Below are 15,992 nucleotides of genomic sequence, written 5' to 3'. Positions count from 1 at the left end.
GAGCCTTTTACAAAGCCATCACTCACACAAGTATTAGCGTCAGTGTGTATGTGTGTGTTTCAGCGTGGCAGGGTTGTTAGATTAACGGCTTAAAGTATGATGGCATTAGTGTTGGCTACCAGGACCTGAACACCAGAGGGTCTGTGTGTGTGTGTGTCTGTCTGTGTGTGTGTGTGTGTGTGTGTGTGTGTGTGTGTGTGTGTGTGCGCAGTGAATCCAGCCATCACGACACAAGCCTGGTATCACTTTAATTCACTTGATAAGTTTTAAACATCAAAATTCACCAAAGTTTCGAATGAGGCACAGTATTTACAATATAAAAGAGAGACCGAGTAAAGCAGTGAGAGAAACGTAAGAGATTACGATACAAAATGTGATGCAAATATAGGAAACATGCACTTGAAAACACGCCACGAATAGTTCACGTATGAGCATCGGTCTTCACCTGGAGCCGTCGGCCGACGTTCTGATGAACAGAGAGCTCCGTCACGATCAGAGTCATGATATACAGAAAGTTTGAGGAACAAATGTTGATATATACTAGTTGTGCAACCGGCCCCTGTACTTCATCATTAACTGCATCACGTTAGGGAAATACAAAAACAGAAGTGAGTATTTCAACAATAGGAGTACATCAAGGAAACAACAAAACATACATTTTTTTTTTTTACTATTTTAAATTCAATATATTGTCCCTCTCGGCAGGATTTTAATTACATTTTGATTACATTGTGCCATCATGTACAAAAGCTCTATATTATTTTAATATTGAACAAAGAAGAAAAAGAAAATTCACTGACTGAAAAAAAAACCCTGGTGGTTCTCTAAAACAAGGGCAACATCTATTTTTTGTAAAGGGGCATTATGTAGATTTGGAGAAAAAATTCAAACCCAGAATTGTGATATTTACAATATTAATGAGGTAATAATACAAACTCTGAAATATTTATCCTTTCCATGACTGAATAAACGAGCTGGTCTCAGAGGAAAATAAGCTCCCCAGAGCAGAAAGGTGGCGGGGTCCGCCAAATATAAACAAAGTGAAACGGTATGAAACTGTGTTGTGCTTTAAGGTCAGTTTGTTTATTCAGTCGAGGAAACAAAAAGAGTTTGTTTATTAGTTTGGGCATTAAAAAGAAAAATCAGTAAATGAAGATCTTTCTCTTCTGATTTAAAATCCTTCACCAAATTCTCCACCGTCACCTTTAAAATCTCACGATCAACAAAACAGTTCCAATATATTCTGCAGCATTAACTACGATTGGTCCTCGTGTTTTATTCTGAGACACGACGGCCTCGTGTTGTCGGTTCAAACATTAAAAAAGGAAAATGAAAAAAACATCTGTATCTAAAATGTAAAAGTTATTGTGCAGAAGCTCCAGGCAGCAATAACAGGGAGATTCTAGGAAAGGAAAGTTATATTTGCTGCTTTGTCGAGAGCAGAACTGAAAGTGTTGGGCTGTGATGGCTGGCTGCTGTTTGTGTGAGGCTGCTAATGGATACGCAGCAAACGTACTGCTTCTCTTTAAAAGTGTTTATCAGGAGTTCTCAGAACAGTAGGAACACTGCTGTCAGCTCACAGTGAGACACGCTGAGGGAACTTATCTGAGGAACTCGGTATGCATTCAGGTTGTGGACTCCGTCTGGAAGTATGTGAAACACGTATTTGTTGAGTAAACAGCCGTCAGCAGGACGGTTGATGCATAGAATGGGATCTATTAGGGAGCTGCAGTAATTTACAAGGGGCTGCATACTTTATCTTTATGTGAATGAATGATGTGCAGCTAGTGTTTGATTCTGTCAGGAGCCCACGTCTTCACAGCAGTTTGTAATCTGTGATTTCACAAGTCAACTGACTGGAGAAGAATGTTTGGAGAGGGAATTCCTGCTCCGTCCGTTTTAATTCAATGGTATGGTCACGTTAAGAGCAGTCACAAGACTCTTATCACAGCACTGAACCCCTGTGTGTGTGTGTGTGTGTGTGTGTGTGTGTGTGTGTGTGTGTGTGTCTCACTATGCCGAGCGAAAATGAATCAATGAGGAATATAACGGATTTCTTTTAGAGCAGTCCTCACAGTGTGGAATCACAGTCAGTGAGCGCTTTAACAAAATTCCCTTCTTTCATTTAGTTTTTAATTCATGCACTTGAGCTGTTGGATACCAGATGAAGTCGGTCGGTGGGAACATCAGCCGACAGGACAGCCAGGCAGTCTGAAGGCGTCTGGAACGGGACTGTCGAGCTTACAGATGATCTTATAGATTCCTTTCTTCCAGCAGGGGTCGCTGTCTCTCCCAGTCCAGATGGCTGAGTAAAACTCCCTCAGAGCCACTTCTGACACCTCCATGAACCTCTCCGGCACCTGCAGACAGACACGCCAACGTCAGAGGATAGGATCATGTGTAGAATTAGGGTTTTTATAATCCTGAATTTACACTAAAAGGAGCCAAAGAAGGAGCTGAACGTTGGATCGTTTCCCCTTTGTTAACCAAAATGATCTTCTAATAACAGGAACAATCTGTCTTTATCATGACGTTTCATACAGTTTGCTACTATAATGAGAAACAGACCTGTTGTTATTAAAGCCCTCACACACACACACACACGCACACACACGCACACAGACACACACACACACACACACACACACACAGACACACACACACACACACACACACACACAGACACAAACACACACACAGACAGACACACACACAGACACACACACAGACACACACACACAGACACACACACACACACACACACAGACACACACACACACAGACAGACAGACAGACACAGACACACACAGACACACACACAGGTGTTCTCACTTGTGTACCTGATGAATACACAGACGCTGCCTCACTGATATTATCACTAATCCTGCAGTTAGTGTTGCTGCTGCTGCTGTTAGAGCACAACATACATCATGTTACTTCATATTAGTGCACACGGTTTGGTGGTGACCTTATTGTAATAATATTCATGATATTTATCAGTCTACCACAGCAGGAACAGGTGTAGACTAACATTAACATTAAACTAACATGAGCAGTCCCTGTGCCTGGAGCTGGTCGAATGGAGGCATAATTGAGGATATTAATTATTATATACATCCTACAGCATATGACAGATGATCTGCACAGGAAAAGGTCTGTTTCCACCGTAGCTGCCACATTAATCAGCCAATAAACTCAACACACCTGTGCAGGTGAGCAGGGTCACTAACAGCTGCAGCTCTGTTGAGCTCACGATGAGCTCAGAGACTCTGTCACTGCAGAGTTCAGTGTTTCAGACGTGTTAACGGCTTCGTCCATTATATCAAGGTTTGTTTTACAGCTAAAACATTTCACCCTACACTCTACAATAATCCAGAACAGTCCACCTCTCTCCAACCTTCAGTGCTGCGTACATCACTGCATCAGCAGTTTTCCTCTTCACAGCCTCAGTCATTTGGGCGAAATGCAGGATTTATGTAAAGTTATGACGTCGTCAACATTCAAACATCCTTTTTTCTTTTTTCTCTGACTTGATTAAATACGGCTGCTTAGCTCAGTTGGTTAGCGTGTGATGCTAATAACACCAAAGTTCAGCTGCGATCCCTGTGCATGAGTTTTGAGAGAACATGGCTTTGATATTAATAACATATCTAATATGTTTTTTTACAAACTGAACAGTGATTAATAACCTGTTCTTGGAAAAATATCTTCCAGGCTATCTACATGCAACAGTGCTGTGAAGTTAATGAGCAGACTACTTTTACATCCATGCCCACAGTTGAAGTAAACAATGATCTGATCAACTATGAGTTAATAATGTGTTCGAAATAGGACAATCTTTTCCTGGAGAACGTGGCCGGTTAGCTCAGTTGGTTAGAGCGTGGTGCTAATAACGCCAAGGTCGCGGGTTCGATCCCCGTACGGGCCAACAGAGTTTTGTGTTCCTGTAAGTAACACATAACAAGCTGAGGACGGTTTATTCAGTGTGTTGACTCGTCCTCTAGATCTCATCCAGTCCATGTGCTGTACGAACACATCTGATCATATGCGTCTGCATTGTGACGTACAGAACCTGAACGATCCAGTGCCAGATACCTCAGCACACTTTCAGGGGTCTTGTAAACTCCACGCCTCAGTGGGTCAGAGCTATTTTCACAGCAGGAGGGAAACTAACACAATATTAGGCAGGTGGGTGTGATGTTACGGCTGGATGGTGTGATCTACTGTATGAGGTGATGTGATGCTGTAAGATGACTGACAACAAGATTAACGATCCACTTAATTCTCACAGTGAAGATTGTTCTTCTTCCTCTTCTGTTAACGATTTGATTAAAATGTCGTCGATGAACTCCTGAGTTACTTTGTGAGGTCTCAGTGATTTTGACCTTTGACCTCCAAACTCTGTTGAGTTAGTCCTTTGAGCCACAGCGGATGTCAGAGCGAGATGCAACGAACCTCCCTCCAGGTGTTCATGACACATTTGTGTTCGCGAGATTGAAACCGATGAACGGACAACTGAAAACCTAACGCCTGCAGTTACAGCTGCTTTGGACTTGTAGAAATATGAATAATAAATAAATAAAAATCCATGAGCTCTTCCTGTCCAGACGTCAGCTGAGCTGCTGTCACACATGGTGAATAAACAACAGCTGAGCAGTGAGCGTGTCTTCACTGACAGCAGGTAAGCTTTGTGATCATGACCACATGATGTGTGTAACCTTCAGGTGCTGTCGTGCACAAACATGCTGTTATTACAGAAGACTGTAAGCTATTCAGACTCAAGGCCCCTCATATATAAATATATAAATATATAAAATAAAAGCCTCACTCTCACCACACGGACATCTTTATAAGATCATAAAGCTTCTGCACAACGACCTTGTGAAGTTATACAGTTAGTGGCTGAGAGCTACTTCCACAGTGGAGCACAGACTGTGATAGTGAGTGCTGACACTCTGTCCTCACCTGATAGACGTTACTCTTATTGTAGTGCATGTTCAGGATGCGGTATAGCTCCGTGTCACGGCCCACTCGCAGCTGACTCTCTCTGCCCAGACGAGCGGTACCTTCCCTGGGTCACACAGACAGACAAACAGACCCATTTAAACTGGATCACTGAAACATTTGTATCGTATAACGTCCAGTAAGAATAAAAAGTTCAGTCAAACATGGAGGTTTCAAAAGAGCTGCACATGAGCTCAGACGCACCGGCTGAGAGCCTCGCGGACGGCCTGTCGGGCGAAGCGCTCCATCTGGATGTAGAAGAACTCTCTGAAGTTGCTGAACCATTTAATCATCTGGGAGGTCACGCAGCGGTTAAACTGGACCGTGGACAGGAAGTGAGCAGGTGAGGACAGCGAGAGAGGAGACGGGTTCATTCAGCATTCATAATCATATTCCAACATGACTTCAAACAGAGAGGTGCAATCACAAGAGAAGTCGTTAAATCACTCACATATTAATATTGTAACAGTGTATAAAACAACACAACAACACAACAAGATCATCTAATCTTCAGGCTGATTACAGACACACTATCAACAGATAATCAGACATTTTTTATTCTTATAATTTTAGGTTCAGTGTTTGATGTTTGTCCTGTTTTTATTCCTAATGATTGTATCTCCAGAGGAGGTGAGGTGGAAACAGTGAAGGCTGAAGTCTCACAGTGAGCTTTGTTTTCACAGCAGACGTGACTTCATCAATGTATTCCTACTCAGTTACTAATTACCTCTTTAAAACGTGTCGTCAGCAACGTCAACAAAGTATCACAATGATAAAGTAATGTAACGAGATAACTCCGTTACTGTTTGAAAGTCGTTCAAATGATTGACACGAGAACTGGCGACTGAATCGTCATGATTGTACCACCACACGTGGCCGGTTAGCTCAGTTGGTTCGAGCGTGGTGCTAATAACGCCAAGGTCGCGGGTTCGATCCCCGTACGGGCCAACAGAGTTTTGAAGAACAACAACGCGAAGTGAAGTCAATGTCAAAGAAAGAACATTACGTCATATCCAAGTTAAGGTACATTAAGTGAAAGCAGTGATGGATAATTACTCACAGACTTGAGTTTCTGTCATTACAGCATTCAGTGTTTCAGTACAACAGGCGAGATAACTCAGTTTAAGCGTTTCTATCACATTTGCAGCGCCAAACACCTTCAGTTAATTCAGGACTGTGACTTTCTTTCCTTCCATTCAGCCGTGTGTGCCTCCTGCAGCCTCACTCAGTCAGAACACACTGAATGGTGCTGAACACAAAGTCACAGCACAATAGCGGATTCTCTCCACAGCAGCTGGAATAAAATGAGTTCCTGTAAAGGAGTTGTGATTATTTCTGCAGCACATTCAACATCTTCTCTCTCAGATCCTCTCTGCTCTCACAATAACGTGCTGGGATTCATTCGATGTATTATTAAGAAGGTCTGCCAGTTACTGACTACACGGCCTTGTGATTAAGTAATCAGATTACAAACAAGTAACGTTACATTTAAAAAAGACCTGATATATTTCCATTACATACAGGCAGGACATTCTTTTAAAATGGTATTTTACTTAATAACCAGAGCACTAATAACTCTGGTGCATTTTATCTGAAGTCTTCCAGTAACGTATCTGTTATAACAGGTTAATGGTCAAGTTAAAACAAGTCATACTGCCAAGAATTCGTCTGCTAATATCTAAAAACAAAGACATTATGACGCGGGACAGGTGAGGTACACCTGAAAAACGAACAGGTGCCACAGGAGGTGACGAGGTGCGACGTCATCTCGAATAAAAGTACAAATTAACATGACATGAAGAATATTCTGTCGGAATAATTCGCGGCTGATCCGCCATCTTTTTTCCCCTGCCGTGGCCGGTTAGCTCAGTTGGTTAGAGCGTGGTGCTAATAACGCCAAGGTCGCGGGTTCGATCCCCGTACGGGCCAACGCGCTTTTTGTGCAACACTGCGCAACTTTCAATAACACTGACAGACTGACTGTCTATATCACAACCTGTGACTCAATAATACAGTCAACTGAAACTCATGTAGTGAACAACATAAGGTAACACAATTAACTCTTTGCTCACTTCATTAGTGATCCATTATTTGCAGGTGAGGATTTTAAATAACATTTAATCATATAAGTAACAAAGCATTGCAGTAAATTAAAGCACTCACAAGTATGATGTATTGTTTATATGTAAAGTATTGTATTATTATAGTGTTAATGTCACCTGCATAAAATCATGATTATTGGCTGATGTGTCTAATTGATTATTATCTAAACATCAACAATCACAACCAGACAGAATCTGTCAGAGAGCCATAAACCCCTCGAGCTGCTGAAGCCGAGAACGGCCACGCTCGCAGTTATGTTAATTTATTATTTTATCTCAACATAACGGGGCATCAACAACAGGTATAAACTGAATAAACATAACTGAATAAACAAGATGTTCTCAGTGGAAATAAGGTCTCCAGAACACGGTTTGAAGCTGGAAAGGTGGCAGGGTCCGCCAAAACTACATAGTGCACCTTTCATTCATTATCTTTGGATAACGTCATTAAAAAACATAAATGCAAGCACGGCCAACTCGGCTTCTGTCCTTAACATGACTAACCAAGAGGAAGGCACCACATTACCAGCCTTTAATAGTAAAATGCAGAACATGGCTTTGAAATAAATGTTGTTACGTGATGGATGAAGTCTGGATCCAGCACTGTGACGGGCTACACACACCTTGACATCAGGAAAGTAAGTCTTGAGCGTGTTGGAGCTGGGATAGCGGGCGTAGAAGAACATGAGCTTGGCTTTCTTCAGATGGCAGGGAGACAAGCCCTCCTGGGTGTATACATGAGGCCAGTTAAGGAGAGACACATGTAAACAAACATCCCCCCCGTGTACCTCCCCCCGTGTTCCTCCCCCCTTTGCTGACAAAAGGATATTCCCCCAGCTGTCAGGTAGAGCTCTCCTCCGTCCATCCCTCCTCCTCCTCTCATCCCACCGTCCCCCCTCATCCCCCTCTCCCTCTCTCTGCCGCCGTGAGCGTGGCGTGCGAGGGAGGGGTCCAGGTGGCCGAGCAAAGGGAGAGGCGGGAAAGACGGGTGAGAGGACGGGTGAGACGAGAACTCCAGGAACGGGTCGGAGTTCAGGTAGTCCTTGCGGGACGGCGGGAGGTGCGGGAGCTGAGGGTGGTGGAGGGAGCGGGAGAAGAGCTGCTGCATGGAGTAGTGGAGAAGGGGGAGAGGGAGAGGGGGAGGAGGGGGAGGGGGAGGAGGGGGAGGTGCGGGGAAGGAGGAGGAGGAGGAAGAGGAGGAGGATGAGGATGGGTGGAAGGAGGCGGAGGGGTCCTTGGGTTGTGAGGCTGGAGGCATGAGGGAAGGGTGAGAGAGAGGAGGAGGGCGAGGCAGAGAGGGGTGATGGAGGGAGAGGTTGGGGTGAGAGGGGTTCAGGTGAGCAGAGAGGTGCGGGCCGAGGAGTGGGTGTGCTTTCCGTATGTCAGGTGACCTCTGGACAGCCAATGGCATGGCCAGATCTGACATGTCAGTGCGATGAGGCTGTCCAGCGGGCAGGACGCTCCCGTTGGTCATCTTTTGAAGCTGCTTCTCCCTCTCTCCATCCTGCGCCCCCGTCCTCTCCTCCTTACCTCTGGTTTTTTCCTCCCCTCTTCCTCTGGAGAGCAGTCCCATCCACACTCCCCTCCCCCTCCCGCCGTCGTTCCCCGTGTCTGACGGGAGGAAAGAGATGGCGGTGGGCGGAGAGGAAGGAGCTAAATCTGTCATCTCGGTGTACAGGCGGAGGACTCGGTCGATCACTCGTGCCACGGCGCTGCCCAGCTCCACCTTCAGCGCCTGGGCGAACTTCTGCCCTCCCTCCTCGCCCTCGTCCTCTAACCCTCCCTGCCAGTCTCCTCTCACCAGCCCTCCACAATCCAGCCACAAGCCGGCTCCCTCCATCACCCCCTCCAGGTGCAGCCCTCCTCCTCTCCCTCTCTCCGTCTTCCCCTCTCGGTCTTTCTGCCTCTCCTCTCTCCGTTTGTGGAAGTTGTCAAAAGGGGAGACAGAAAGAAGGGAGAACGTTTCTTTCTCCAGTTCTCCGCCGTCAATGTCCTCTTCATCATACAGCCCTTCTGTAATGTCCTCCTCCTCCATCATCCCCACATCTCCTTCCCCTCCATCTCCTCCTCCTCTGCTGCTGCGCCTCCTTTTCTTCTCCTCCTCCGCCATGTGCTTCTCCCCAAACGCCCTCCATACCTTCTCCTGCAGGGCCTGCAGTCTCTCCCTCGCCTCCTCCAGCTGTTCTTTCAGCTCCTCCCTCTCTCTTCTCTTCCCCTCCCTCCCTCCCTCACGCCTCCTCCCTCCCTCCTCCACCTCTCCGTCTCTCGCTCGGCTCTCCAGTTTCATCCTCTTCACTTTCAAGACGTCCTGGCTCCACTCGGCTGCGAGGGCGGCGTCCCCGTGCCTCTTCTTAACCCCCAACAAGCTCTCCTCTCCCTCCATCACTCCCTCTTCTCCTCCCTCCATCCCTGACTCCACCTGTCCATCCCTCTCTCCTCTGTCTTCCTCCAAGTTCCTGTCTTCCAGGTGTCTGTGTGCGCTCAGGTGAGTGCTGAGGTGCCCTCCAGTCCTCCTGGAGGCTCCACCTGGCTGGAGGAGGTGGTGGATGAGGGGGAAACCAGGCGGTCTAAAGGCAGCAGCGGGGCGACCTGCACCGGGCTGAGGATGAACGCCGGGCAGGTCTGTGGAGCTGTGAGTGGGAGGAAACGCGTGACTCTGAGGAGCAGAATCATCGAAGAGATCTGTGGGGGAATCCATCACTGCAGAGAGACGGAGGGAGACACAGGACAGGATCACTGCTGACGGCAAAATTAGCAAACATTTAAAATGTCAAGTTTCTTATTAACACCTGTGGAATGAACACCAGTTGTATGAACATGTCACGGCTCATTATCAGTCCGGCTCCGATTGTTTGTGGTGAAACACAACATCTGGGTGGACACACCAATTTTCACCCCTTGTCAGACACAATGCTGTGCAAGTGTTGATGTTAAAGGGATAAAGGGATGTAAGTTTAATCCATGGTCTAACACACCGTGAAACTGTGTTAGACTCCCTCTGGAGAGATCAAGTTAGCAGACCGCTAATTTACGGAGTTTTATCAACCTCAGAAACGACCGCACGACAACAATACACTGCAGTAAATGGATCCAAATATAAACCGCCACCAAAAAGCCACAAATAATGCTCAGAACAGCACCAAACTTCAGCAACAGTACAAATAGGGTCTCAGCACATAGTCCGGGGCATCTAACCTCCGCTAGCTTAGCTGGATTTCTACTGAAAAGTTGACTAAATTTACCACTCTTCTGCAGCAGCTTCCTGTTGACGGGAAGTCCCGACGAGTCGATTACCGAGTGCAGTAGAGTTCCGCGGCTCATGGATGAAAATGTATGATTATGACTCCATGGAAAAGCAATCAAAGTTCATATGTGTCTTACCTGCCAGTTTATAACAGTTATTATCGAGAGCGGACAGGGAAAAGAACGGAATTGAGCATTTCTAACCGCACTCGGTAATCGTCGCGTCGGGACTTCCCCGACCCGGAAGCTGATGGAGGAGAGTTGAAATCTGTTTTTAGCTTCCCAATAGAAATCCAGCTAAGCTAGCGAAGGTTAGATGCCCCGGACTATGTGCTGAGACCCTATTTGTACTGTTGCTGAAGTTTGGTGCTGTTCTGAGCATTATTTGTGGCTTTTTGGTGGCGGTTTATATTTGGATCCATTTACTGCAGTGTATTGTTGTCGTGCAGTCGTTTCTGAGGTTGATAAAACTCCGTAAATTAGCGGTCTGCTAACTTGATCTCTCGAGAGGGAGTCTCACACAGTTTCACAGTGATTTAGACCATGGATTAAATTTACACCAGAATATCCCTTTAAGGACGTCAGTGCTAACGGTGGTTGTTCAACAGTGAAGAATTCCCATAATCCCACACTACTTTTGCTTTGATTGAGACACTTCTGACAGCAGAGATTACATACTGCTTATTTAAACTGCACGTTCCACCACAAGTCTTAAAATAGGTATATTTTCTCATTTATACTGACAGTTCTATCTGTCCATGAGGGTGTTTTTGTTTCGTGTGCCACAGTGATGACATGTATCTCTGTGAGGTGAATACAATGTTGTTTGTGCCACTTAAAGCTCTTAAAATGTACATTTAAAAAAATCAATGGTAAATGTGTGGCAACCACTTTCCCTGTTTCTCTGCACATCCACCGACGTGGCTGTGGATGTGTTAAGCTTGAAGCTCTATAGAGAAGAAAAAGTGCCTCTGATAGCTGCTCATAGTGTTCTGGCAGCAGAAAAGGAGTCTGACAGTTACGGCTGTTGAATTATTTTCAATGCCATTTCAATTTCAATGGTTGGAGCACTTAAAATTAAATGTCATTCACCTCCACTGTACTGAAGTAAGGACAGAAATCTCAGAGATGGTTGTAGGAAGAAATGCCTCGGCGAAAACAAAGAAATCTCTGCTACGCAACACTAAAGAGCGACTATTAACGCTGCGTTCAACACCCGAGTGCACCGAGGGGCCATGTTACCAATCACTCTAAACAACATGGTGCTGCATGAATAGATCCACATCATGATTCACGTGTGACTTCCTCTTACCTGGCCTGCAAAACAGGTCAGCAGCCTACCACAGGCCACGGCCACTTCCACTTTAAGAGTTATACGAATGAGCTGCAATGATCTTGCACAGGGCTGCAAAACATAAGCAGAGAGTGAGTTCAGAAGGAGAAATGGTGATTCAACGGGCTGATATTCTCCTCTGTGGCGTGTTGCAGGAGGAAGCAGCAGACTGCAGCAGCGACCAGCAGACTGGGCGGCGAGGCGACGTGCTGGCGGTGCAGCAGGTTAACATCTGGCTCATGATCCCTGTCGCATATCAGCCAGCTCTGTCCACGAATCTTTCCTGTTCCTCTCGGCCGTGTGCGGTCTTAGAGAGCACAAACATCATAAAACATACATGCCACAAAATGGAGGGACATGTTTGGACGTGGATCTCGGCCTGCTGAAATAATACCAGCAGAAAAATGATGTTTCACAGCTGGACACATTTGAGTACTTTGGCCATTTATAAACCAAATTCTGTGCCGCCTCTCTACAATACCTGGAAACGCTTGTAAATCTGAGAGTGGTGCCCGCCTGCTTTATGAGTAAGAGTACATCTCACTGTTTAATCAGGATCAGAAACACACATCCCAATGCTTTCTTTTTTTATTTTCCAGTTTGTAACCTCTTCTCCGTCCCGACGCCCCCTTTCCCCCTTTTTCCTTCCTCTCTATCCCTCTCTCATCCTCTCTTCCTCCCCTCTCTCTGTTATCAGTTCAGGCAGCTTGTTAAGCGCTGTTTGATCAGAGTGTTTACCGTCAAACACGCTCTCTCGCACACACACACACACACACACACACACACACACACACACACACACACACACAGTCGCACAAAAGCGAAAAGAGGCTTGAGAGAGGGCTAACAATGGTCAATGGTCCTTGGGGAGAGAAATGGAGTGAGCAGCACGAATGTGTGTGTCTATGCAAGTGTGTGTGTGTGTGTGTGTGTGTGTGTGTGTGTGCATATGCGAGAGTGTGTGTGAACAGTCGTCCTACTTAGCTTTGATAACACCCCTAATCCACTTCAGATGGATACACTACCACTCACCGAACAGAAAGATGGACGGATGATAAATGGACAGATGCAAGGACGGACTGAAAGAGGTGCAGTGGGTAGTCAAACAGGCAGCAACTGTGAAAACATGCACAGTATGTAAAATGTTAGACAGATAGATAGATAGATAGATAGATAGATAGATAGATAGATAGATAGATAGACCAGTGCATAGGTCCCCCGCTGCAACATGAAGAGAATAATCCCACTATAAATAGCTAAATATCAATTATTCAAATGCCCTCGCCTCTCTACTATAATACAGCCCAGATGGCAACCCAGCCAATGCGCTTATATCAGGGACAGATTAGCTTTTCAAAGCCAGCAGAAAAGCTGCACAAAATATGAACACTGAGCAGTGAAAATGAAAGCTATTAACCACCAGATTAGGTTTAAGAATGGTACTCTCAGACTGTATGTAGCTGTCACTGGGAGAGCTGACACGTCTGAACAAAGCGCACACAACTCACCGCTTTTAAATAATGTATGACAGGAGGAATATTTAGAGAGAAAACAAATCCACATCGCCCAACAGGTTCCCCTCCTGCGTGTCAGACACTGGGCTCGCAGGCCCCTCTGAATGCCAGCAGCTGACATTGTTCTGTCCAAACTGAATTACAAATGGATGGAGGAATATGATCCTCTAATTGCAGATTTATAGCACACTGTCAGTAGCTTAATCGTGTCACAATCGCATCTTAAATACACAGTTTTCCAAATGAAGTTCAACACTATCTTAAATTCACAATTTTCCAAATGAAGTTCAACACTATCTTAAATTCACAATTTTCCAAATGAAGTTCAACATTATCTTAAATTCACAATTTTCCAAATGAAGTTCAACATTATCTTAAATTCACAATTTTCCAAATGAAGTTCAACACTATCTTAAATTCACAATTTTCCAAATGAAGTTCAACATTATCTTAAATATACAGTTTTCCAAATGAAGTTCAATATGAGCACTGTTTTTTGCATTATTAACTGATTCGATTATGTTCATGTATGTTACCGATATAACGTTTCTTTCTATCTATCTATCTATCTATCTATCTATCTATCTATCTATCTGTTTGAATAATTCATACTGTTTGTTTGAAGCTGATGTTTGAAGCCTCCGCGTGGTAACATCTGCCGGCTCTGCCACGCGAGAGGAATCCGCTTTGGCTCTTCTGACGCACGAGCTGTCACTCTCAGTGTGTGTGTGTGTGTGTGTGTGTGTGTGTGTGTGTGTGTGTGTGTTTGTCCTGTGACTAATTGGCAGCGGTGGACTAATGTCGCAGTATGAAACACTGGATAAACACGCAGGCAGGCAGACCGGACCGGACCGGACCGGACCGCTGTCGGACCCTCGCAGCTCAGAACACGTTCCGGTTCTTGTTGTGTTGGAAGTTTTAAAGAATATAAACTGAACTCACTCTCGGGCTCAGAGCGGAGCTCCAGCGGTATCCGTCCCCCGGCAGCTCTCCGCTCCAGTGGCCGTCTCTGTGCGCTCTGCCGCGGCTGACTGTGTTGACTTGGCACCGGGCGGGCCTCGGACATCAGGCGGGCAGGAGGGGAACCGGCAGACTGTTTCCCGTTCCTCTTTATTCGTCCTTTGTTCCGTAACTCTCTCAGTTGTACTCTCACTCATCAGCCGCCTCCTCTTTCACTCGAGTTGTGTCACTGTGCGGCTCCTCTCCCTCCCTCCCTCGCTGCCAGTCCATCTCTCTCTGGCTGGCATCATCCTCACGCGTCGCTCCCGGTGCGGAGTGGTGCACGGTGGGCGGGCGGGCGGGCTGGAGAGCTGGCCACTTGACGGTCCGGTCCCTCCCCTGTTGGCATGACCCCAGTACGTGCACACACACACACACACACACACACACACACACACACACACACACTGATGCTAACTGATATCACATTAACATAAATCACCTTTGCAACAGTTTGCTGCAGATGGCTGGAGGCTGCTGGACACGCCCACCTGTACCGGCAGACACGCCCACCTGGACAGTCTACCTTGAAAAGGCTGAAGAGCTGAAGGCCAAACGAACTGTGTTCTGCTGATGTCACACTCTCCCAGCAGCCTCTCTCACCTGCTGTGAAGGTTGTACTCACCGCTCAGTCTGGCGGTCATTCATTCACAGTTTTATCTCAGCACAGGTATTCTGCTCGAAACCCACCAGAAACCAGAACACATGTGACAGGTGCTGTCTGCATGCACTGCAGGTTCTGAGTTCTGACTCAGTGAGGACAAAATACATCCAGGAATAAAGAAACACTGGAATTATTAATCCTAATCTGATTCCAGCAGTGCTTGATATAATCCAGGAAGAATGTATAAAAACAGTTCTGTGATATAAACTATAATCAGCCCATATTATATTTGACAGGATCATCTTTAAAATGCTGAGAGAAAATGTAAACATCACTGTAGAATACACACAGTGTAGCTTGTGCTTTTGTGAGGTTAATCTGATCTGACATGTTTGCAGTGTAAATGTTATTTCCACTGGAAATATTTTGCGATGTTTAAAGTAAAAGTAAAAGTTAACATTCAGTAACTGTCTACTCAGCCCCATGCTGATGGAACGTCAGGTGAAACTGCGTTTGTGGATCTTTACAGCATTCTCCTCAACAACTGAAGTATCTGGGGATTTAATATAAAATCCATCCAGCTCGTCCACGTCTCCAGAAGCCCAAAGATCCCGAGATTATTTAACCCTTTAGGCGCCGGGTTTTATTTTAAAAAATACTAGATTTTGACATCTAAATTTCAGAAGGCTCTGGCTTGAATGTAGTTTGAGATAGAGACAAAGTGTAAATGAGACAAATATTGAGAATGACCTAAAGTTTATGAAGGGAGTAATTTTTCCCATCTAATTTGCATATTATGACGTCATATGGTGGCGGCCATATTGGATTATGTAATTTCCATGAAATACCTGGTATTTTGAAAGAGAGTTGAACTTATTTCATCAGATTCATCCCCTCCATCCATTTGTTATGTTGTCCACACATCAAATGAACAGGGAAAAAGTAAATTGTAAGCCAACAGTCGTAAACTAGAACTATTAGTACACCACAAAACTCATGTAAACAGTATGCGTTTTTTTTACCCACCATCCCCCCCCATTGGAGGACACTTTTTTTTCTCCCCTTTTTCTTGTTTTCTCTTCTTCTCTATTATTATTATTATTATTATTATTATTATTATTATTATTATTATATGATAATAATAACAGTAGGCGTCTTTTAGCTCATCTATCCAGATAAAAGTTTGTAATATT

The 15,992-nt window shown here is 45.2% G+C and overlaps 1 protein-coding gene and 3 non-coding genes across 6 annotated transcripts; 3 read left to right on the top strand and 1 right to left on the bottom strand.

Annotated features, from left to right (window-relative positions):
- Positions 1-223: 223 nt before the first annotated feature.
- Positions 224-14,440, bottom strand: prox3 (prospero homeobox 3). Of its 3 annotated transcripts, XM_030431656.1 has the most exons (7): positions 14,139-14,440; positions 11,662-11,754; positions 7,936-9,806; positions 7,730-7,843; positions 5,209-5,321; positions 4,966-5,071; positions 224-2,360 (listed from the first exon to the last, which is right to left on the bottom strand). In XM_030431656.1, the coding sequence occupies exons 3-7, from the start codon at positions 9,802-9,804 to the stop codon at positions 2,187-2,189; spliced, it is 2,376 nt and encodes a 791-aa protein (XP_030287516.1). In that variant the 5' UTR covers positions 9,805-9,806; positions 11,662-11,754; positions 14,139-14,440; the 3' UTR covers positions 224-2,186. The 3 variants fall into 3 exon arrangements, with proteins under 3 accessions (XP_030287516.1, XP_030287514.1, XP_030287515.1); XM_030431654.1 differs by lacking the exon at positions 11,662-11,754; XM_030431655.1 differs by lacking the exon at positions 11,662-11,754 and having other exon boundaries at positions 7,730-7,837.
- trnai-aau (transfer RNA isoleucine (anticodon AAU)) lies at positions 3,855-3,928 on the top strand. The gene has a single exon. It is a non-coding gene; the product is annotated as a tRNA-Ile (tRNA).
- Positions 5,879-5,952, top strand: trnai-aau (transfer RNA isoleucine (anticodon AAU)). Its single transcript has one exon. It is a non-coding gene; the product is annotated as a tRNA-Ile (tRNA).
- On the top strand, positions 6,860-6,933 carry trnai-aau (transfer RNA isoleucine (anticodon AAU)). Its single transcript has one exon. It is a non-coding gene; the product is annotated as a tRNA-Ile (tRNA).
- Positions 14,441-15,992: the final 1,552 nt, after the last annotated feature.

This window comes from Sparus aurata, chromosome 10, assembly GCF_900880675.1.
Source record: "Sparus aurata chromosome 10, fSpaAur1.1, whole genome shotgun sequence".
In the NCBI taxonomy this organism is placed as follows: Eukaryota; Metazoa; Chordata; class Actinopteri; order Spariformes; family Sparidae; genus Sparus; species Sparus aurata.
This window is presented reverse-complemented; position numbering and strand designations above follow the sequence as displayed.